The following is a 22,955-nucleotide window of genomic DNA, read 5'->3' as shown; positions in this document are numbered from 1 at the left end:
TCCTCTCTCACGGCCCGGCTCTCAGCCGTAGGCTCTCCCCTCCGCCCCTCAACTTAGATGTGGGTTCAGCCCCGTTAGCATTCTCGTGCCCGCCAGGCCTGTATGGAGCTGTTCCTGACCTGACGTCGTTCCTCTGTTCTGATGTGCGTGTCCAGATTCACCGAGCTTTCCAGGCTTGAATGGCCTGTACTCTGGGCCATGGCAGGCGCTGGGGCTGCTGAGGGGGGCGAGGCCCCTGCTCTTGGGAGCTGAGGGCCTGTTGACTCCCAGAGCCATGGGGGGAGGGGGCGCTTCTTGACGTGGTATTTGAGCAGTCATTCTATTTTTCCCTCAGGCCCTTGGAATTGAAAGTGAGGATGACTTGTACAAACTGGTAAACTTCTTCCTCAAATACCAAGCTCATCATTCACCTCCCAGCCAGGTAAGGTGACATGTAATAAAAAAGAGAGCATTTAAAATTCTCCTGGAAGCCCCCAGAGGGCATTGCTGCCTTTGAATAATACTTCTGGAGAAATAGTGAGGGTTTTGTGTCAAGGATAGCTAACTCAGCATTTCCCTTGTTATTATTACTTTTTGTCTTTGTAAAGGGAGGGCTGGCTGGCGATGAGATGCTGTTCTTCTACTGAGGCCCAAGGAGTCTCTTCCAGGGCCTTCCCTCAAAGCCAGGCCTCAGCCACATGAGACCTGGGCTCACCAAGTTCTGAATATTTTGATCCGTAGCACTTTCCTGCAAAGCAGGGCCCATTTTTAATACCTATCTTGATTGTAATTGACTATTTTGAGGAAGTCATCATGTTAAAAATATTATAAAATTTTAATATAAAAATTAAAACTTGAATTAAAAAATGTTTTTAGTATTGTTAGCCCCAGGGTGAGTATCCTGATATGCTTCCAAAAAGAGTTGGCTGAGTGGACAAAACACAGAAGCCATTAAAAAAAAAAAGGACATATTTGACTGCATTAAAAAAATTCTGTAGAGCAAAAATCACTATAAGCAAAGTTAAGATACAGATGACAGGAGGGGGGAAATATTTTTAATTCATATCACAGTTAAGGGCTAATTTCCTTACTATATAAAGAACTCTCATAAACCAATAAGAAAAAGACCCACAAGTCAATGGAACAGACAAGGGATATGAACAAACACCTCCTAGAAGAGGTAATAAGGTAACTTTTAGGGACTAGGGCCGCGGCAGCCATCGCTCTTTGCAGTTCAGTGTCAGAGTGAGTAGGGCCAACGCCAAGCAAGGAATTGTGTTCTCTCCAATCGCAGACCCTATAAGATTTGGCTATGTCCTTCATATTTGACTGGATTTACAGTGGTTTCATCAGTGTGCTACAGTTTTTAGGATTATATAAGAAAACTGGTAAATTGGTATTTCTTGGATTGGATAATGTGGGAAAAACAACATTGCTACACATGCTAAAAGATGACGGACTTGGACAACATGTCCCAATGTTACAACTTACTTCAGAAGAACTAACCATTGCTGGCATGACCTTTACAACTTTTGATCTGGGTGGACACGTTCAAGCTCGAAGAGTGTGGAAAAACTACCTTCCTGCTATCAACGGCATTGTATTTCTGGTAGATTGTGTAGACCATGAAAGGCTGTTAGAATCAAAAGAAGAACTTGGGCTTCCCTGGTGGCGCAGTGGTTGGGAGTCTGCCTGCCAATGCGGGGGACACGGGTTCGAGCCCTGGTCTGGGAGGATCCCACGTGCCGCGGAGCAACTAAGCCCGTGAGCCACAATTACTGAGCCTGCGCGTCTGGAGCCTGTGCTCCGCAACAAGAGAGGCCGCGATGGTGAGAGGCCCGCGCACCGCGATGAAGAGTGGTCCCCACTTGCCGCAGCTGGAGAGAGCCCTCGCACAGAAACGAAGACTCAACACAGTCATAAATAAATAAATAAATAAATAAATAACGTGAATTTCTTTAAAAAAAAAAGAAGAACTTGATTCACTAATGACAGATGAAACTGTTGCTAATGTGCCTATACTGATTCTTGGGAATAAGATTGACAGACCTGAAGCCATCAGTGAAGAGAGGTTGTGAGAGATGTTTGGTTTATATGTTCAGACAACAGGAAAGGGCAGTGTGTCTCTGAAAGAACTGAATGCCCGGCCCTTTGAAGTTTTCATGTGTAGTGTGCTCAAAAGACAAGGCTATGGAGAAGGCTTCCGCTGGATGGCGCAGTACGTTGTTTAACACCAGCCCTCATCGGTTCAAGGTCTCACCATTCAGGCCTACTCAGAGATTTGATCACTCAACATGCATAACATGAATTCGATAGACTTTTGTTGGTTAGAAAACAGATGTTTTTTAGATTATTAATATTTTATCAACCTAATTTGAGTTAGAATTGAAAACTGATTCTAGTAAACTTGAATATCACAATGTTAGCTTTCTAATTCCATAAAAATAATTAGTTTCTACAGTTTATAATCTGACATTACCCCCAGCACCATTTTTAAAGAGCAACTTTCCAGGCTACATTTGAAGCATTTTTTAACAATATGAAACTACAAATGTAAACCATATTTAAAAGTTCATCATGTTAAATTTTTTATGTACTTTTTTGGAACTAGTTTTTAAATTTTAGATTATGTGTCCATCTATCTTAAGTGAACAGTTAATAATTAGCTTATTGATGATTGCATGATGCCTTACAGTTTTCATTATTTTTTCTTATGCAAACGTCATGCAATAAAGCAAACCCTAATATGTGGCATCCTTGTTGGGCAAATGTTTCATTTTAATGTGCCTTATCTGGCTAGTATGCTCTGAAATTTTGCATGTTTAATATTATCTATATGAGGGGGTTACTGGGAAAGGAGATTGCTTCAGAATATTTAGAATAATGCCTAAGTTCCTAGAGGCTTTTGCATTTTCCAGGAGACAAGTTGTGTTTGATTGCACCTTATACCACATTTATCTCTGAATCATGTGTATTTTTATCTGTAACACTACCATTACCAGTGCTGACGGGGTCCATGTCCTAGTCCCTGTGGGATCGGCCTTCTGCAGAAAAACACAGCTTCTGGTACGATCCAAGGTTAATTTTTGGTTTGATAGGCCCATTCCAGTTGTCTGATTCTGAAGTGCTCCGGCTTACTGGCGCCCGGTTTGGTGTTCTGTGCCTCTTCACCAAAAGTAGTGACAGGCATCAGTCTCCCCACATTTAGAGGTACTCCCCAGTCTCTTTATACTCATTGGTACTCTCCAGGGCAAACGACAAGTAGGGTCTTGTGCGCAGTTTCATCGTGGAGACCTGCATCTGAGGAAAAAGAGCCTATTCTGCTTCATTTGTCACTGAGATGTTTGGGGATTTCGCTCCTATCCTACAGCTCTTTTGCATTTTTGGCATATTTTATTTCTTGGTGGAAAGAAAATGAATCCATATATTTAATTTTATTTTTTTTTTAGTTATTCTCAGCTAGCTCTCACTTTATAGCACAAAAGGGTTTTGTTTTTAGATACAGTGCTTGCCACGTGATAGTGTCTGCAAGCCTCACTGATAGACTTTCTAATAAGATTTTAGTTAGCTTTTTAAAGCATTTTAATTTCCTAAGAAATTGAGTTCTTTTTTTCCATATGTCAGAGATTCCCATAATTAGCTGAAAGACAAGTGCCAAATATTTATTTTTAAAGACTGTCAAGCTTAAGATTTCCTCTCTTTGTCATAAACCAAGGTTTTATAGTATATTTAACCAATTCCATTGAGAATAGATTGCTCCAATTCCATCAAGAGTGATTTTAATATCAGAATTAGTGTTTTCTCTAGCTACTGTCCAAATCAGAGTTACTGTAGTCCCTTCTGTCATCAATAATGTAATATATGAAGCAAATAAGGATTGAAGGACATGCCTGGAAGCAATTACCAGTTAGCTAAACCAACAAGGTCATTTCACCATGACATTTAGTTTTAGGAATTCACCCCTTCTATTTCACTTTCAGCTTCCTTCTAAACGAAAATAAAAAAGCTTTCTCCCTGCCTAGAAACATCAGTAGCACCATGGGAAAAGTAGCAAATGATATTTCAGCCTCTTGGTTTATTCTGCCAGATATGTTTAAAGTACTCATTTTTAATGTCTTGACTAAACAGAATTAAGCCTTATTAAAAGTAACTGCTTCTTGTAGTTGGTATCTTTTCAATATTTACAGGGACATGCCTTTCTTCAAGTATTTCCTAGTATCTATTGTGATAATTGAGAAGTTAATTATTTGTGTTATAAATTGGTATAAAGGAAAAAGCTTACTGGTTTCTCTAGAGGGGATTTGCTTTCTGGTACAAAATATCTTGTTTCAGAACTCTCATTCTAGGTCTGTCAGTGGGATCAAAGGAACAAAGTCACCTTGTGGACCACAGCTAAACTGTGGATATTTTCCCAATGATGTAAGAGTCTAATAGCCTGAACCTCTGGAAATGAAGCTGTACTTTCCTGCCAGCTTGAGGGAGATGGGCCTCAGAGTTCCCCAGCCATTGGGCTTACCATCTAGCTCTGAGATCTCCTCAGAGCATATACACTGAGTCATTGCTTCCTTCAGAAGAAGCAAGTTAAGAGAATGCCAAGAAACAATAAAAGCACATAGGGAAAACATATACTCTGTATGTGCCTGTGCAAGTGTGTACATTTGCGTAGTATTTTTTGGGTAAATGGTAGTATTGGGGACATAGGTTAATTTTGTTCCTCCCACTGTAAAGTGTGAAAATGTAATTAACACTATTGTATACAAGCTAAGATTGGATTCCATATAAATCAGGAAGTGTTCAAAAGATGTTTTAAAATCTTAAGTCCAAAACTCTAAAAATAGAGGGCCTCAGCTGGCTTTTATATTTTTAAAGAAGAGATTATTAACATCACACCTGTTTCAATGACTGCTGTTAATTATAGTTTTGTGTAACTGTTTAAATTGATGGATTCCAGTTTATCTTGGTGAATTTTTAGATTGAAGATTATAGCATTTTTAAAAATTGGGGCACAGATATTTCCTAAAGCATATGAAAAAATATTCTTCACCATTGGCTTAGTTGACCCAGTATCCTTGAGTGCCAAAGAAGTATGAATTCAGATATTGCCTGCATAGATCTAAATTTTAGTTTTGTGTGCCTGTGTACATATACAAATTTACTGTGGTTTACAACGTATACACAGAACGTTGTTTCTTTTCTTTAGTTTACACTTCTGTGTAGTGCTTTCCAGCACATAAGCTACTTATAAATCATTAAAATAGAGTAATAGCTGTGATAATAGTGTTTCTTGCCTTCTGCAAAATGATTTGATTAACCCAACATTTTCACAAGTTCCATCGTTAAAAACAGAATACCTCTAGTTGACATGATTTGAGAGTTTCAGGAGACAGGTTTACATTTTCTGAAACTGTACTTGGTATGTGACTCAATGTGGCATTTCAGTCTTATTAGTCACTTACATGACTGAAGTTTGCAAGGCTTCTATTGCCAAATAAATTTTGACCAGAGTACATTGAAAATAGCTAATATAAAAGGAAGTCTCTCAGAAAATCTTGTGTTGATTTTATTTAGAGTATATTGTTTGGATTTTGTTTTTTCTGGCCGTGCCACACGGCATGCGGGATCTTAGTTCCCTGACCAGGAATCACCATGTGACCTGCACTGGAATCATGGAGACTGCCAGGGAAGTCCCTGTTTGGATCATTTGAAACATATGTAAAAGTTGGTGAAGCTTCAAAAAGTCTCCAAGAGAGCATGAGAAAAATAGAGATTAGCAAATATAAATTTCTGGATGCAAAAATTAATAGGGAATTAAAAGTTTTCTATAAACCTTTAAATTTTTTTTGTTGTTGTTGTTAATAGTTAAGAGTTCAGAAAACAGTATATCTTCAATTAAGGACTAAATTCTCAAAGCTCCATATTGATGTTTCTGGTCATTTCCATCATTGTCCTTTTGAAATGCAAATTAGTGCTTTTTAACCAAAAAAAAAAAAAAAAAAAAAAAAAAAGAAAGAAAGATAAAGAGAAAAAAGAAAAGAAAGAGAACAAGCTCTTAGAAATATAGGACTGTGCCTCTATGTAAAGTGATTGGGATTTTGTTAAAACCATGTTTCTACTCTTGAACCCTGTAACCATTCCCCCTCACATACCCCCAGCCCACACCTGGACAAAAATATCCCTGAGTATAAAGGGAATCTACAGAGTCTACTGAAGATGCAGTTTTGAACTAGTTAATTTTTGTCCTCATAATTTAGAACATTAAGTAGCTAATATATTTAATACCTCTGATTGATTGTTCTGGGCTTTGACCACACTTTCAAACAGAATCCAAAGTAACCACAGTAAAGTAAGCAAATTTATTCAAAGTAAACTTTGTTTCAGGAGTGCCCCCACCCCAAATAGATTTTAGGACAGAAATGGGAAAGGTTTTTGAGTTATTTCATGCAGAATTATTATCTGTGGAAAAGCCGCACTGGAGTGGATGAATTCTTCTTCAGCGTGTATTTTAAATGAAGCAGGGGAATTAGATTTAATTTTAGTTTTAAATATTTGGGGGAAAAGGGAGGTGACAGTTCTACAGTTTTTGACATACAAGTTGTCCTTGAAATTGTTTTCATTATCAAGTATAAAGATTCACATCAGAATGGCCAACTTCACATGGGTTTCTGGATTCCCTAGAGCTGCTCCTATCCTGGACTCATAATCAGTTGCCATACTGAGGCAAGAGCACTCAGGGTGAATGTAGTCACATAACTTTAAAAGTGATCAAAGTGTTTTCCGTGGTGAGGCCTTCAGTATTTGAGTGAATGCAGAGTATGTTGAAGTGGTAAGTCGGTGATAAGTTCTTCATCACTAACCTTGTTTGCACTTTTGTACACCACTGCTTGCACTAGTATCTTAGTGTGAATTTTAACAATTGTTTTACAGTGTATACAGATTGTTAAGCATTAATTTATATAAAGATGTTTCTGTTTACTTTTATGTATTTTACAAAGAACAGCTATAATAGTTGGTTAAATGTTCTTGAATTGTGTTTGTGTGTTATTTTGATTATGTTCTATTGTCTTTTCACCCCCTATGAATTTGAGTGTCAGGAATAGAAAAATAAAATGATTACCTGATCTTTGAAAAAAAAAAAACTTTTAAACATGTGAAAATATAATCAGGCTTTCTTGTATTAAGAGAAATACAAATTAAAAGTGCTCAAATTCCATTTTCATCTGTCAGGTTGGCAAAAATCTGCAAGTTTGATAACACATAGTGATGGCTGAGATTTGGGGAACAGTCATGCTCATAATTTGCTGGTGTGAGTGTAAATTGTTGCAGACTCTGTGAGGACAGCTTGGCAGGATTGATTACAAAACCGTATAGTACACTTCACCCTGTGATTCCTCTTCTAGGATGTTAGTCTATTGATATACTTGATACGGTTGAAACGATGTGTTTATCATAGCTTATTCATCGCAGCATTGTTTGAAATGACAAAAGATTGGAAATGACCTAAATTTTCATCATTAAGGAATTGATTAATATATGGTGCATCTACACAATGGAATACTATGCAGCTGTAAAAAAAAAGAACAAGAAAGTTATGTATTTATGTGAAAAGCTAAGGTTTATTGGTATGTGGAACTCTACTATGTATGTAGTAGAGTATCATTCATGTAAAAATGGGAAGAAAAAGTGAAAGTGTGTGTGTGCTTATATGTATATATATTTCTTTGGAAGGATACGTAAGAAACTGATAACATTGGTTTGCGCATGGGAAGTAAACTGAATGAACTTCAAGGCAGGAGTAGGAGGACTTTTTAAAATTAAAAAGTTAAAATTTAATTTGTATTATGAGTCAAGAGGATATTTTTATCATATAAGCTTTATGAATATCGATAAAATGAACACCTGTTAACTGAATTTAGAAATAAAACATTATCACTGTTGTGTGTGTGTGTTTTTTTTTTTTAATTCTGCTGCATCACATGGCATGCGGGATCTTAGTTCCCTGACCAGGGATCGAACCAGGGTCCCCACAGTGAAAGCACTGAGTCCTAACCACTGGACCACCAGGGAATTCCCACATTATCACTATTTTGAAGCTCCTTATGTGCCTCTCCCTGGTCCCATCTTCCTTCTTCCCCATTCTTTTTCCTCACTATTTCTTTCTTTGTGTAAATGCCTCCCTCTGCATCTTTTCCTTAACTTCTGTAACTTTCTGTAAACTTTTCTCCGTTTTTCCTCTTTCTGTCCTCATACACTCATGCTTGCGTACCTCCAGCCATGGTTACCCTTGCACCTTTGTCCAGATCAACCCCTGGCATCTGTGTCTCCTCTACAGGAGCGAACAAGCCTCGTATCACCACTGGAGAAGCTGGACCCCCAGGGAGAGAAGGAGGGAAGCCTTGTGGACCGGGAGCCACAGGAGAAACAGCCCCCGCCTTCTCCCCGGCTCATCCACCCCAACGATGTTCTCAAGATTCTGGAGGCCTTTGTCACGGGTCTGAGGAAACCCAGGTGGGCTGTGTTGCTGGAGGGCTTGCCTGAGAACTGGGGAAGCTGGATGGGATGGGGGCCCAACAGATGCCAGGGATGGGAGAAGAGGCTGCTGAGCCAGAACTTGGGGGGAGTGAGTAGAAGGATGTCTGGAAGGAGGGTGAGAGGAATCCATGGACATTACAATGAAAGAAACGGGTGTAGAAGCGATTTGCATGTTTTCATTCATCATTCATTCATTCAACGAACATCTGTTGGGATCTGCTGTGTGTGAAGGCCCCGTGGGGAGAACACTTTGTGATCAGAACAATGGTCAAAGCATATGGAGGTGTCATGTTGCTCAGGGGAAGTGGTCACCTCCATCTGGCATATCAGAGAGGGCTTTAGGAGGAAATGGCACCAGAGCTGGGTTTTCCTCGGTGGACAAAGTAGGGGGGCGAAGGGCATTTTAGGATGTCACAGCACAGGGAAAGGCCTGGTTCAAGAATCATGACAAAGAGGTATGGCTGGAGTGTCAAGGATCTGAGGAGTGGGACCGGCTTGGGTAGAGGAGCCAGGCCAGATCTTGAGAGCCTTAGCCAAATTGCCCAAGGTCTTGGTCTTTACCCTGTAGTGGACCGGAGCCAGAAAAGGATCTTAAGCCATGGGGGAGCCCTGAGTAGACTTGCATTTTAGAAAGATCACGTTGGCGGCAGGGAGGGGGCTGCTGCTGGATGCAAGGACAGGGGTAGGAAGGTTTGTCCAGGCGGGAGGGAACAGCTTGGATGAAGCCTACCCTAGAGGGGACGGAGAGGAGATACATGTTGAGAGCTGCTTTGCTACATTTGTGGAAGAAACAGGCAGAGTAATAAGCTATAAAGCCAGTGAGGTAAACTGATGGAGAGAAAGCGGGTGGATGAAACTCCAGTGATGCTTTCACAAAGGTGACAATGGCACCAGGAATCAGGAACATTGATGATAAGCGCGTGTTCTTTCTGAGAATCTTCCGCGATCTGATGAACTTGTATAGCTGGGTGGGAAGGTGACAGGTGGAAAGGCAGTAGGCCTGCGAGGTGCAGGCACTGTGATGGGCCCTGCTTGGGGGCCTGGATGACGCCAGGCGGAGAGGATGGTACCAGCGCTCTCAACCTTCAGGGACTTTCGGGCACCAGTGAAGCTGCTGAAGGTTGTGCGAGACGACTCAAAGGACTCCGCGTACTGGAAGGCCCTGACCACGGTTATCCCTGCCACCACCCTGAACCTCTGGGACGCTCTCTACACAGCCTTGGAGAAATACCAGTACGTGTGTATGTCATGGCCCAGGAGGAGGAGGGAGCCGGGCAGACAGGTAGGAGAAGGATGCTGCTTGGAGCGGCCACATTTGGCGCCTCCCTGTCCCGTGAACTCTTGGAGAGAAAAGCTGCCAAAGGGCAACTCCTGTCGGGGGGCGGTAGTGTTGGGGGAGGAGCCCTCTGGCCCCGCCCTCCCTGTTCTGTTCCCGCTGGCCTGGCTCGTTCAGGGCGGGAGGGCTGCTCTGGTGGGTGAGACTTCTGGGGTCCTCTTCCACCTCCAACCAGATAGAAATGCAGAGCCCCTGGCCCTTACTTGATAGAGGATGGAGGATTCAATGGGCCGCTAACCGATTTTTCTGCCCAAAGCCTCGTCCTGACCCAGAGGGCCGAGCTGCTGATAGAAAACAGTTCTCTGGAACGGCAGAACACAGAGCTCCAGCAGCTGCTGCAACAGTATCTAGATTCCAAGGTGGGTGACGAGCCCCTCCAGGGAGGGGAGGCGGGACGCTGGGGGAGGCCCTGGGACAGGAGGAGATACTAGGAAGTGAGGCGTCACCCCTGCCCCCACCCTGCCGCGAGGCGTGGGAGCTTTGAGATGCGGGCTGTAATAGTGTCCCTTTGATGCCCATCGTTTTTAGCACCGGCTGCTTGCTGGACAGCTCTTAGAGGCAGTGACACAGCCAGTGCTGGCCTCCCAGCTTACAGAGCCCTTCCACATGAATTTCCTTCTTTGGTCCCTAACAACCAGTCTGTGAGGCAGATAGGGCGGAAGTGATTCTCCCCCTTTTTCACAAAAAGGAGAATCGAAACTCAGCGCCTCTGTAACTTGCCCAGAGGGCAGACTCTTCCCTCTCTGCCAGCCCTGGGTGTCTGGCCTAGGATGTGACATGGGGAGGGGAGGTTCCATCTGGGGCCGATATGCCCTGGCCCCCACTCGTGCCTGCTCCAGTGACAGTCGGGGCAACTTCCCCATGGCTTGGCAGGAGGAAGGATCTCCCCGTCCGCTCCACAGGGAAGAGTCCATTGGCAACACAGTTGCTGGCTCTGCTCTGCTCCTGTGGGATCCTCCACGTGGTGCTTAAGGTCGTAACACGGGGCTGAGCGCAGGTCCTCCGTCATCAGCTGAGGCCAGCCACACGCCCACGCACTGGGGATGTGTGGCCTGTGAGGTCTCAGGCCCCAGGCCACACCTGAGGGGGGGATGTGATGAGCTGGGGGGTCACGATGGCCTCTTGGCCCGAGACAGGACTCAGATGTTTGGGAACCGTATGGTCCATACTTCCTTCAAGGCCACTGTGGGCAAGAGGATGGGGAGGAGGGGGGAAGCACAGGGCCAGACTGGGGCTAGGGTGGGCAGCTGAAGAGGGGAGGGGAGGGTTCAAGAGAATGGATCAGAGGGGAAGGTTAAGAACATTACCGGAGCCTGATGAGCTGGAGCAGAAGCCAGACGAGGAGCCCAGGTCTTGGCTTCGGAGGAAGGCAGGCTGCGGGCTTTCCCAGGCAGCCAGAAGTGTTTGGGGGAGGAAGTGCTCCCAGGGATTCGGAGGCCTGTGGCAGGGGGACCCTGGGGGAAGTGTCATGACCTTTACTCTTTTCCAGATAAACTCTGAACTGCAAGTTCCTCCGACTCAGGTGTTCCGGGTCCCCACAAAATAGAGCCAGACCTCGAAAGGCTGTCATGTTAGGGCCGACACTGGTATCGGCGTTGGTGCCAGAGGTGGCATCTCCTGGGGAGCTGCCTGGGCCCACTCCCTGGGTTTTCCAGAGCTGCTGTTGTTGGGCCTGTCAAGATAAGTTGACAAGAGGAGTTACTTGTATCCTGCAGGCATGATTAAAGTCTTTAAAAAGTTGTGTCTGAATCTCTTTAAAGAGGTCAGGTGAGACACGGGCCCCTATCCCCACCTCTGTGTCACGAGGGGACTTTGTCCCCAGCCTCAGATTGTGGTTTGACAACAGGCTTGTAGCTGTGGGACAGGGCCCGTGGCACGGGGCTCCCTTCTTGCTTTTGGGGGAAGTTGGTGTCTGCAGGTGGCGGCTGGAACTTTGGGCCATTTCGGGGTCTGTGCCTGCAGTCTGTCCTTGGGCCTGCAGGACCCTTTAGTGAGTTTTGGGGCCCCTGGGTCCAGCCTGCGGTGCCCTCTGGGCTGTGGTGTGAGGCTCTTCCTGTGGGCAGCCTGGGCAGACGGCCCTGTACCTTAGGCCCACCTTGAACCCTGGGCCACAAGGCCCCCCAAAGGGTTAGGGGTCCATCCTGTACTGAGTTTGCCAGCCAACCCTGCACCCCGGCCCCCATCAGTCCCCCTACTTGGACAACTGCAGACTTGTCAGCTCAGTGTTTGATTTCTTTTATTAAGAGAAAAATCACCACTCGAGAAAGGAAAAACAGCCAAGAGAAACCCAGCTCACGCAGGCAGGGGGGCAGCACTTCAAGCAAACTCCAGGCAGCCCCTGGAGGGCCGGAAGGGTGAGCCCTGAAGGGGCCAGGTGGGTAAGGGGGCACGGGCGTCCAGGCGTGGACGTCCAGGCTTGCGAGCGCTAGCCTGGGCTGAGGAAGCTCTGGAAAGCCATCAGGACCCAGAGGCTGGGCAGGGACTGGGCTTGTGCACCCAGGGCTGTGGCTGCCGAGTGGAGCGGCCGGGGAAGCAGCCAGCCCGCAGGATTAGTGCGAAGGATCTGGCGCACTTCTGCAGAGCCAAGACTGCTAGTGTCGGCTGCCCTTGCAAGATTATGTCTGGGGGAGGGGAGGGTGATACTTTTTGCTCATTAACTCTTTTGAAAGCCCGGGGCACTGGCCCATGATGTGATTCTCGTGATTCTCGATTCTCAGTTAATTTCATTAACGCTTTTGAGCTCTACGGGAAGGCCTGGGGGGGATTTGGGGTGGCTTCCTCTGGACCCTCAGCAAGGTGGGGCAGGCCCCCACCCCTTCCCACACTCCCCACCCTGCAGGCAGGGACCAGAGGGGAGGGACCGGGCCAGCAGCAGACTTGGGGTGGTGAGGACAGGCAGGGAGGAGGGTGTCACCAGCCCAGACAGCAGGACGAAGGCGCCTGGGACCTGAGGCCTCCATGCCAGAGGAGCGGCAAATGCCCAGGCCCAGGAGGGGAGCGCAGGGAGGCCCCGGGGCCTTTACGCCCCTAGGAGCTTCTTGACCATGTAGCCGGGGAGGCTGTAGAGGAAGAGGGCCAGCATGAGCAGCCCGAGCAGTGCCAGCACGATCTTGATGATGAGCCACTTGTACCGCGTGCAGATGAGGTACTTGATGGACTTGAGGGGGTTGAGGAACCAGACAAAGGCCGTGTCGGGCCGGCTGGGGGAGGGAGAGTCTTGGTCAGTTGGTGGCATCTCCAAGGCACCCCATCCCCTCAGCCCTACTAGGCCCCAAGAGTACTGAGTCCCCAAAGTACTGAGTGCTGGAGGGAGGGTTTGAGCCCACCTCTGAGCACCAGGTTTGCTGCCTGCATTCCCTGTCCTCTTTGCAGGACCCTCTGGTGCCCCATCTCCTCCCGCGGCCTAGACGGCATTTCTGGCAGCTGGGCAGCCATCACACCTCCCGCAGCCTCGCAGTGATGGCAGGTCAACGCTTGAAGAGGCGGCCGCAGTACTGCAGGCAGTTCTGATTATTAGGAAGCTCCCCTATTGAGCGGTTCCTTGTATACGGTCCAGTGCTGCCCCATGTTCTCAGTGAGATCGGTGTTGCTCAACCGCTCCCTCTTTCTGCTCTGTCCCCACCAGGTCCTGCCAGGGGTGTGAGGGGCCCCGGTGGGGCATACGCCACCCTCACCCCGACCTGCCCACTGTCAGGGCTGGATCGCTATTCTACCTTCTGCAGGGCCGCCTAGCCCAGAAGGGCTTGTTGAGCTTACATTCTGTTGACTGTGTTACAGAAACAACAGGTTCTATAAAATGTCAAGATGGAAAATCAAAGTATTGAATATGCTTCTTCAAATTCCTCCTGCTCCTGGAGGACATGGACCACACTCCCCAGAGCCTTTCAGCGCAGATGGGGCTGCAGAACAGGGGTGTGGGCGCAAGGCACCCGGTCTCTAGTCCCAGCGGTGACAGGCAAGTTAGGCACCTCTTCGAGCCTCAGATTCCTCACTTGTGCCATGGGGTTAATAGTAGACCCCCGCCTCCGGGGTTGGTAAAAGGGTGACGTGAGAAAGTGCAAGGGAAGCTCTCAGCCCAGCGCCTGGCACCGAGCTGTGCTCCTCATGTGCTTGTTACTAAGATGTTTGGGCAGGAAAGGGCTCGGGGTTGGGAGGAGGATACTGGCAGACACTATTCAGGACTTGGTGGCTAATCCCAGCCAAAGCCTTTCCCCTTTCCCGTCCATAGATCAACTTCTTTCTGCCAGTGGAACTGGGTTAGAGTCTGTCCCGATTGTTGCTGGGAGAGGGAGTGGTGTAGTGCAAAGGACACTGGATTGGCAGTTTGAATCCAGCTCTACCCTGATGGCTAGGTGACCTTGGGCAATTTACTTTTCCTCTCTGGCCTAATATGTGAACATGCAAGACAGTTATTTGCATTTCTGAGTCTATGATACTGTTTGAAAGCTTAAAAGTTGCTGTCTGCATCCTTATGTGTGCACTTGTGGGCATACTTGTGTGTGCACTTGCGTGTGTGTGTGTGTGTGTGTTCCACATGCTGCCCAGCTCATAAGCCCTAGGTCCAGGAGGAAGGGAGGAGTACCAGACCCAGTTAGGATGCTGGGCTCAGGCCCCAAGGGTCTTCTTGGCCAGGTAGCCAGGCACAGAGTAGAGGAAAAGGGCGAGGAGTGGGAGCCGCAGTGCGGGCAGCAGCAGGTTGAGGGGCAACCAGCGACACGTGGGCCGCAGGAAGAAGTGGGCACACGTGAGAGGGTTCAAGCACCAGAAGAAGCTCGTGTCGGGCCGGCTGGAGCAGCAAGGGGAGCAGAGGCAGCACGGACGAAGGACACAGAAGATGAGGGCTGGGGTGTGGTGAGGGCCCCGGCCAAGATGGTGGCCGACCCTTGGCTGAGTTCATGGTTCCAGGCACCCCACCAGCCACGAAGGCTGCCTGGAGCCCCAAGTCCACCACTGCAGCTGTTTGTCTTTGGCAAAAACGAGGAAGACCATTTGACTCAACTAAGTGGGGCCTTCCCTGGGAGAGGTGCCGCTTTCCTGTACTGGCAGCCCATGCTCTGGCTCAGAGGGAGGTGTGGATTTTGGGGAGAAGGGGAGGAGGAAGGAAGCTCCCCTGCGATGAGGCTGTGGCCTAGGAAGGGACGGAGAGGGCAGAGGTGCCCTCAGAGTGGAGGGCAAGAAGACCAGAAGGTTCTGGCACCTCCTTCCTGTTCCAGTGCCCCCAGGGACTAGCGTGGCAGAGGCCTGGCCAGCAGAGCACTCACTTGGGTTTCTCCAGGGGGTCAGGTTCATTGCGGGCCAGGCCCACTGGATTCTTCTCCGCCTCCTCGGCAGTGAGTAGATGCAACTCTGCCTCCACCTTGCCCTGCAGAGAGGAACAGAATGGTCCCGGTGCCCGGGTTAGGTGCCAGGCCCCCAGCGCCCTGGCCTGGCCCAGCCCTGCCCCCTGCCCAGCAGTAGTGGTGCCCACCGTGAGCTCAAACTCATCATTCTCATTGCGGGCCAGGAGGGGCCACCAGCCTTTGACACGCTTCTGCTTGAAGATGGAAACCAGGGGCACGTCCAGCTCCCCCGTGGCCATCTCCATGCTGCACTGCTTGGCCGTCTTCGCGCCCCGCGGGAACCGGTTCAGGTCCAGCTCGATGGCCCCTGTGGCGACCTCAGAGTCAGCTCTGACATCCGGTACTATTGACCGCACCCCCAAACCTGGGCCGGGCTCACCCTGCCCCTGCCTCCCCCTCCCCCGCCCGCTCTGCTCTGGTCCCAGCCTTGCACCCAGGAAGTCGTCGGCGGAGAAGTGGTCGGCGTCCCAGATCTGCAGGGTGAGCCGCGCGGGGATTTTGTATTCAGTCTCGTCCCAGGAGAACATGGACTCCTTCTTGGAGATGACAATCTTTTCCTCGGCAGCCAGGTAGTCGAAGGGGAACAGGTAGCGCCAGTTGAAGTTGCCCTCGCCCGTGAGGGAGTGGTAGTGGACGTCCGTGTCCTGCTTGTCCTCCTGCTGGCCCTTCAGCCACCTGTGGAGCATCGTCGCCTGCTCCAGACTTGTGGCCACACCTGGGGGGGCTCTCTCCACCCACAGCCCCCCTGTCCTCTCCCTCCTCTCCTGCCTCGCAGGAAGGTGGGCTCACCCAGCTCAGCCCCCTCCCAGCCGGGGAACCTCTCACCCACCCCCGCACGAAAATGTCACTGGACTTCTCCCCAGTGAAAAAGTCATCATCCTCCAGGACCACTTCATCTGTGTTCCACACGATGACCCGTAGCTCGTACCTGGGCAGGGGGAGGGGCTGATTAGCAGCCTGCGGGGGGTGGTTTCTCCAGGGTCTTGGGGCTAGGATGGGGCTGGAGATGAGACGACCGGGACAAGTCCTGGGGACTTGGGGTGGGCATGGGGCCTGGGTCAGGCTGGGGCTGAGGGAGCAGATGTGGGGAGAAGCTGAGGGGATGGGGAGACATGGGGGCACCCGGCTGAGAGAAGAGGGTCTCCCAGCCAGCATGGCTCTTATGAGGAGAGCCGGGTTGGGGGAGAGCCAGTTGGGCTGGAATGCCAGGACCCAGAGCACACTTTGGGCAGGGAGGCGGACTCAGGCCTCGGAGAGGCTGCCCAGGCTGCAGGGGAGGGCGTGGGGGGTGCAGGGGGGTGCGGGCGTGGCTGAAGCGAGGCTTGGAGAGTCAAGAGCAAGATCCCCCATCTCCAGGGGCCGGAAGCTCCACTCCAGCTCTAATAAAAGTTCACACTTAAGCCCAGCAGCTGGCTGTGGACCACCATGGAATCTGATTTCCTTTACATCCTTGTCCCCAAAGGGGATTTTCCCCTTGAAGTGTAATTGTCATGATAAATGAGGTAGTTACCTCTCAACCTTTAGGAGTGAGGTTGAGTCAGCTACTAAAAATTGACTGGATTGTGGCTCTTGGAGTTCTGTCCTGGACTGCAAGTCCTGGAGACATAACGGGTTGGGGTGTCCCCTGGTGGCAGGCTCTGGAACAGCAGACTCAGGGTCCCACCTGGAGACTATGCCAGCTAGAATGGGCTGTATAATTTGCGGGGTCCAGTGCAAAATGGAAATGTGGGCCCTTTGTTAAAAATCATTAAGAATTTTAAGACTGCCATCTTGAAATAAGCGTGGGGTCCTGTGCAACTTCATAGGCCTACGCACTTGGCCCTGATTGCAGGCGCTGAGGCCAGTGCTGGCAGTGACTGCAGCCACTTTACAGATGGGAAAACTGAGGACCAGGCAGGCAAAGTGACCTGGCCAGTGTCAACTAGGAGAGACAGGTGGCGTAGCTCCTGACCCAGTACTCCCCACTCTCCCACCCTCCCGCCTCTTCTGGGCACTCGCCCTGTGCATCTCATCAGCAGATGCTTTAAATAAAACTTGGTAGAGCTGAATAACAGCCTGGAGTGGGGACTGTCGGGGAGCAGAGCAGGCTCTCAGGGCTTCTGTGTCTTGTGTGTGTGTGTGTGGGAACCCACGGGGACGCTGTGTGTGTGCACGCATGTGGAGGAGTGGGTCTGTGAGGACAAAGTCTGCCGGAGCGTGCCGGTGTGAACTCATGGCCCTCGCTGACTTCGCCACGGAGGTGTGGCCCCTGCTGCAGCAAAGGGGACCCGGCCAGGGCAGGCCCCACAGCCCTCCTGATGGGTTGCTCTGTTCCCCCAACAAGGCCACACGGGACTGACTAGGGAGACCTGGGCCCGGAGCCTCCTACAGGAAGGATGTCTTTGGGGAGCAGGGAGGGAGGGGTGCTGGGCCTGAGCAGCTCACTTCTTGGGCTTCCGGGGGGAGATGTCCAGAGGCGTCCCGGGGGCCGGCATGTCCATGGGAAACATGTCCACCCACAGCTCCAGGCGGCCCTGAGGAGGGAGGTGTGGCAGGTCTCACGGACTCCTCCCTCTGCCCAGCAAGGCCAGCTCTCCTCTCCCTCCCAACCTTTGTTCTGTCAGGACCCATTTCATCAGTTTTCATCCTTGGATGCCAGCAGTTCCTATGACGTCACCAATAGCCAGTGGCAGCTTCTGAGGGAGATACCCTAGGTCTCCATCTGAGCTGATGTAATTCTCACACAAAGTTAAGACTCGAACCCTGGAAGTTATGGCAAAGGGCCATGGTGTGTGCGTATGAGGGGAACGCAGTGAATAGCATGAGGATCTGTTTTTACGGACCCAGGTTGGGACTCCCTGATCCCAAATACCAAAGAACCTCAGATCCCGGCCAGGCCAGTCACCTGCTCGATGCCCGGCTTGTCAGGGTTGAGCAGTGGCCGCGTCTCCACGTGTTCCGGCACCAGGCGGCAGCCCACGCGGGGGATGTCCTCCCAGTACCTCAGGGCCAACAGTGCCACGTGCTCTTCCGTGGGCTTCCTCTGCCCTGTGGGTACCAGTGGAGAGCTCACACACGAGCTCAGCAGAACAAGAGACCTGTGCTGGGCCAGGGACTCAGGGGCACAAAGAAGACCCATCTCCAGTTTACTGTTGGGAAACTGAGGCACAGAGGGAGACGTGGATTGCCCAAGCTCTCAGCTGCCTCATGGGCCCAGCAAAGTCTGTGTCCTTGGGTTTCCTCTGCTTGGGAGAACTTGACCAGAGAATTCTGGGCTATGAGGTCAGGGAAGAGAAAAACCCACATCCTGTCCCAGCACCCTGAAGATGGTTGGCACTGGTTTCCTGGCAGAGATACCTGCTGATTCTCTGGGAAGTGCCAGGGGGGCAAAAGTGTGGGGAGAGCCAGACCGACCTGGGTCTATGCCCTCACTCTGCCTTGTAAGAACTGAGTGGCCTTGGGCAAGTCACTGAAACCCTTTGGGTCTTGGTTTCCTCATCTGCAGAATGAGGAGAACCTCCCTACCCTACAGGGATGCTGGGGGAGAGAGTGAAGGGGACAAATGGGCAAGCGCTGTGTGGGATGGGGAGAAAGGGCGGAGGCTGGGCAGACAGGAGGGGGGCACTGGGGTGATGAGCGGATGGGTGGTCCCACCACAGGGAAGTGTGGGTCCTTCCTTGGCCTCTGACACCCCCGTAGCTTTGTCCAGCATCCTGTTACCGTTCTCGTCCTCGATCTCGGAGGGCCCTGTGAAGACGCGGTTGGACACCTTCACTCTCCCAGGGGGCCCAAAGTGGGGGCCGTCCACTTTGCCCTCCTTGCAGAGGCGGGTCAGGATCTGGCTGGGCTTCATGGGGTCCCGCCAGATATTGTAGCCGTGTCTGTCGGAGGAGACACATGGGCTGGGTGGGGCTCAGGGTGTGGCTGGACCATCCCCAGGTGGTAGATGGTCCTGGCCAGTTTTCTTAGGTTGGCCGTTGCTCCGTGTCAGCAAGTGAGCCCTGCCCTGCGCTCCAGGATCAGCTGACACACCAGGGCTGCTGCAGGCCGATCCCTCCTGCCCTGGGCTCCGGCCCACGTGCTCAGTGTCCCAGGGATGAGTATCCAGTCTCCCCCAGGGCAGCCCGCACCATGCCCCCACTGTGTCCACTCCAACGGAACTTCAAAGACTCCCTGAGGAAACTGATAACACAAGAGGCTAAGGGGCTTGCCCAGGGTCACGCAGCCTGGCAGTGGCACAGGGCGGCCAGATCCTCAGCGCACTCTTCCTAGTGCACTTCTGCCTCTCCTCCCAGCCCGCTTTTCTCTCCTCATCCTGCTTCCTCTGTCCTGGAATCCCCTGTCTCTCTCCCTGTCTTGCAATCTGTAGTCCTGGCCCCTGAAGGCTGAGCCCAGAACCTGTCGGGGTGGAGGCCTGGCTGGGACAGAAACCATAATATGTCCACCTTCCCGAATCCCACGGTCTGCATCTTGTTTTTGGAGTCAAGGTGCAGTAGGTGTGCCCTGCCCCGCCCCGCCCCACGCACGTGGAGTAGGTCTGGGCGATGCCACAGGTGGCGCGGTGCTTGCTGTAGAAGCGGTTCTCCAGGTCGATCTTGGTTTCCCCAATGAGGTCATCGGTGCCTACCAGATCCCAGTCGTATACAGCTACCGTCAGCAAGGATTCCATGGGGAAGGAGGCCTCAATGTCAAAGGACCTTGTGGGACAGGGTTGGGAGAAGGGTTGAGGGTTGGGCTGGGGTAGGGTGGAGTAGGAGGTGGTCTGCTCTGGGGAAGTCGGGGCAGGGTGGAAGTGGGACACCAGGAGGCCTTACTTCCCAAAGACGGGGTTGAGCTGCTTGGAGATGTAGTTCTCCTTGTCACGGATGTCAGTCTTGCCTAGCCGGATGGCGATGTAGGGGTCGGCTTTGCCATTGATGTCTGCGGGGTGCAGGTCCGTGGCCTGGGATGGGAGGGGTGCTCCTGAGCAGGGTCTGGGCACCTTCATCTTCCAGTGTCCCTACCCCTCTCCCTGATGGTCTCATGACAGTGAGGGGCAGGAGCACGGACCAGAGACTTGCTGTGTGACCCTGGGCAAGTCCCTGACCCTCTCTGGGCCTTGGCTTCCTCCTCTATAAAGGATGGCACTAGACCAGCTGACCTCCCTGGTGTCTTCCAGTTGGGGGCTGTCAGTCTGTAGCTGCTTCAGCCCTTCCTGGGCAGGAGGACTGGGAGCCTGGGGAAAGGATGTGAGGGGACTCTCACCCGGACCACGTAGACCCGGACCAGCACGTTGATGGGGTCATTGCTGGGGATGCCCTGGAACATGCCATAGGTGGGGTCATAGCCGGCTTCCCGGGACACGTCCTCTGGGAGTGGCACTTTGTACACGCAGAGGGAGCCCTGGGGCGAGGCAAGCGTGGGTCAGGGTGCAGGTTCCCATGGCACAGGCAGGAGTGGCATTCAAAATAGCACTGAGGGTCTGCACCCTGCTGCGGTGGGGCCTTAACCCTTTAGTTGCTGGGGTACGGAGAGTCAGGGATTCTGCAGGGAGTGGCCGGAGTTGGGGGGCAACTCTGAGGGGGGTGGAGTGGGGAAGTGGGTTTAGGGCAGATGATCTTTATCAATCAGCATGGAAGTATTTTCATACTTTATCAACCGGGTTGGCTGACAGTTCCACCTGGCTGTCAGCCCCGGGCTTGGGGTGGGGAGAAGAGCTGGTGGGGGGGCTCAGGACTTAGGGCCCACTTGTGCTCCCTGCCTGACCTTGAAGCGGCCCACGATGCGCTCCTCCTCGGTCGCGCCATCCTCGTCGTCCCCCGTCTTGCCCCGAAGCAGGTTGAACGTGTGCAGCCAGTCCTCGAAGCTGTCGAACTCTGACTCCAGCTCCTTGGGGTACACCTGAGCCAGGCCGGGCTGTCAGGGGGCGAGGCCGGTCCACTGGCCTCTGTCTTGCCCCCGGTGTGACCCTACCTTCTGGCTAGGTCTGCTCCCAGACCCTCACCTTGAGTTCATCAATCTTGGGTTTCTTCTTCTCAGGGGCCTCAGACCCTTGGCCTGGGCCTGGGCTCTGGGTTCTCTTCTTCCTCTCCTCCTTTGCAGCCCTTGCCTTCTCCTTGCCCTTCATCGGCCCCTTCAGGCCTGGCCAGAAACAGACAAGGAGGCAGAAATGATCTGGCAGGAAGGCCTGGGTTGGAGACCCAGCTCTGTCGCTTTGCTAATTTAACTTGCAGGTCTCTGTGTGCTCATCTGTAGAAAATGCAGACAATGCTCCCTGGCATGCCCGCCTCACGTGGGAGCAGGGCACCAGTATGCCAGGAATGTGCAGAGACTGTTGTGTGCCCTTTGACAGAGAGGGGCCTGGAAGGAGCTTGGGTCTGGTGCCAGCTCACTGTACTCTCTGGCCTCAGTCTACTTGTCTTTAACATTAAGAGGATTGTTCTGTATCAGCATTTCCCAAACAGCATTCAATGGAACACTAGGTGTAGGTGTTCTTGGAATGCTTTGAAAGAAAAGATATATATATATATATATATGTAAAATAAGCTGGGGAAATATTTTATTATGTCTTCCTTCTAGAGATTTATAATAGCATTTGTATATTAAAGGCACTGAAAAGTCCTGCACCAAGGGACCTGTTTAACCCATTTGACCCCAGAACCCTCTTTTCCCTTCAGAAGACCCATTAATAGTGTTCCATGGAAAAGGTCTGGAAAATGCTGAATGGGGTGAGCTCTGAGATCCCTTCCAGCTCTGATGTTCTGTGACTCTAAATGTCTGTCCCTCACTGTGGCCACTGAACTGGTCAGAGTAAAAGCCACTCTAGCTAAGGGTCTCAGCCTGCTCTCTGGTGCCCAGGGATGCCTGGTGATATCTGCTGTCGGCTGCTGCAGCTGGGAGGGCCCATGGGAAGGGGAAAGAGAAGCAGCTGGTGTGACAAGCAGGGGAGCCACCCATCCAGGGGGCCGGGAGGGAGAGGCAGAGATCCAGGGCTCCAGGGCTCACCCTCAGTGTTGTCCATCTCCTCCTTCTCCTCCAAATCAGTTCCTGAGGCCTCTTGCTGTCGAAGTTGCTGCCAAAAGATGAGGTGAGGAGGAGGGAAGGTGGGTTTCCTAGGGAGGGGTTTGTTGAACCCACGCTGTGGTCTTAGACCAGTCTTAAATGCTTAGAGGCAGAAACTCTTTTCCATTGGGTTTCAAACCCATGATGTGCTTAAGTGGGTTAAAAAAAAGTTTATGATGTGTACAATGTGACTTAACTGTACTTAGGGGTTATGATTCTTTAATTGTGTATGATTGAAAAATATGTGCTCTTTAATGTTGCTTCTTAGTGGTATTATCATTTTAATGTAGAAAAGTATAACTGAATAAGAAAATGTGCCTTATTTTCTTCAGTCAGTACACACTGTACACTAAATCATCAGGTTTCACCCAAGGTGTCACCGCCATCTGTTGGCAGCCTGTGCAAATTACAGGAATAGACTTGAGGAGACAATGGGCAGCCTCTTGGAGCTCCAGCCTGGCCAACTTGAATTCAGGAGGTGTTGGTGGGAGAAGATACTACTAGGTGTCCCCCAGTTATCTGCTCTCCTGCTCTCTAAAAGTTTTTGGCACACAGCTACCTAGCTAAAGATTACATTTCCCAGCCCCCCTTGCAGCTAAGTGTGGCTATGGGACTAGATTCTAGCCAGCGTGAGCTGAAGCGATATGTGCAGCTTCTAGGCTGGGCCCTTAAAAGGAAAGGAGTATGTGTCCCCTTCTTCTCTTTACCCTTCCCGTGGACTAGTATTAGGACGTGATGGCAAGCCATCTCTA

The 22,955-nt window shown here is 50.5% G+C and overlaps 2 protein-coding genes and 1 pseudogene across 7 annotated transcripts in view; 2 read left to right on the top strand and 1 right to left on the bottom strand.

Annotated features, from left to right (window-relative positions):
- The window catches only part of DRC1 (dynein regulatory complex subunit 1), a 54,779-nt gene extending 43,194 nt beyond the window's left edge, over positions 1-11,585 (top strand). The window contains exons 12-16 of one of the 4 annotated variants that reach the window (XM_007191282.3): positions 335-421; positions 8,309-8,484; positions 9,598-9,741; positions 10,101-10,203; positions 11,334-11,585. In XM_007191282.3, coding sequence (XP_007191344.2) covers positions 335-421; positions 8,309-8,484; positions 9,598-9,741; positions 10,101-10,203; positions 11,334-11,390 — 567 coding nt within the window. In that variant the 3' untranslated portion in view covers positions 11,391-11,585. The remainder of the gene's footprint in view (positions 1-334; positions 422-8,308; positions 8,485-9,597; positions 9,742-10,100; positions 10,204-11,333) is intronic. The other 3 variants (XM_007191281.3, XM_007191280.2, XM_007191283.2) reach the window with 3 other exon arrangements.
- LOC103003651 (GTP-binding protein SAR1b-like) lies at positions 1,218-2,248 on the top strand (annotated as a pseudogene).
- Positions 11,586-12,773: 1,188 nt separating the features above from the next.
- The window catches only part of OTOF (otoferlin), an 88,147-nt gene continuing 77,965 nt past the window's right edge, over positions 12,774-22,955 (bottom strand). For all 3 annotated transcript variants that reach the window (XM_057558233.1, XM_057558232.1, XM_057558234.1), the window contains 14 exons: positions 22,147-22,213; positions 21,146-21,282; positions 20,908-21,042; positions 20,407-20,544; positions 19,977-20,104; positions 19,689-19,859; positions 18,883-19,043; positions 18,068-18,210; positions 17,608-17,696; positions 16,013-16,111; positions 15,617-15,858; positions 15,312-15,490; positions 15,106-15,206; positions 12,774-13,044 (listed from right to left, as the gene is read on the bottom strand). In XM_057558233.1, coding sequence (XP_057414216.1) covers positions 12,864-13,044; positions 15,106-15,206; positions 15,312-15,490; positions 15,617-15,858; positions 16,013-16,111; positions 17,608-17,696; positions 18,068-18,210; positions 18,883-19,043; positions 19,689-19,859; positions 19,977-20,104; positions 20,407-20,544; positions 20,908-21,042; positions 21,146-21,282; positions 22,147-22,213 — 1,971 coding nt within the window. In that variant the 3' untranslated portion in view covers positions 12,774-12,863. The remainder of the gene's footprint in view (positions 13,045-15,105; positions 15,207-15,311; positions 15,491-15,616; positions 15,859-16,012; positions 16,112-17,607; positions 17,697-18,067; positions 18,211-18,882; positions 19,044-19,688; positions 19,860-19,976; positions 20,105-20,406; positions 20,545-20,907; positions 21,043-21,145; positions 21,283-22,146; positions 22,214-22,955) is intronic.

Source organism: Balaenoptera acutorostrata, chromosome 12 (genome assembly GCF_949987535.1).
Source record: "Balaenoptera acutorostrata chromosome 12, mBalAcu1.1, whole genome shotgun sequence".
NCBI classification, from domain to species: domain Eukaryota; kingdom Metazoa; phylum Chordata; class Mammalia; order Artiodactyla; family Balaenopteridae; genus Balaenoptera; species Balaenoptera acutorostrata.
The sequence above is the reverse complement of the archived record's forward strand: the minus strand, read 5'-3'. Positions and strand labels throughout refer to the sequence as shown.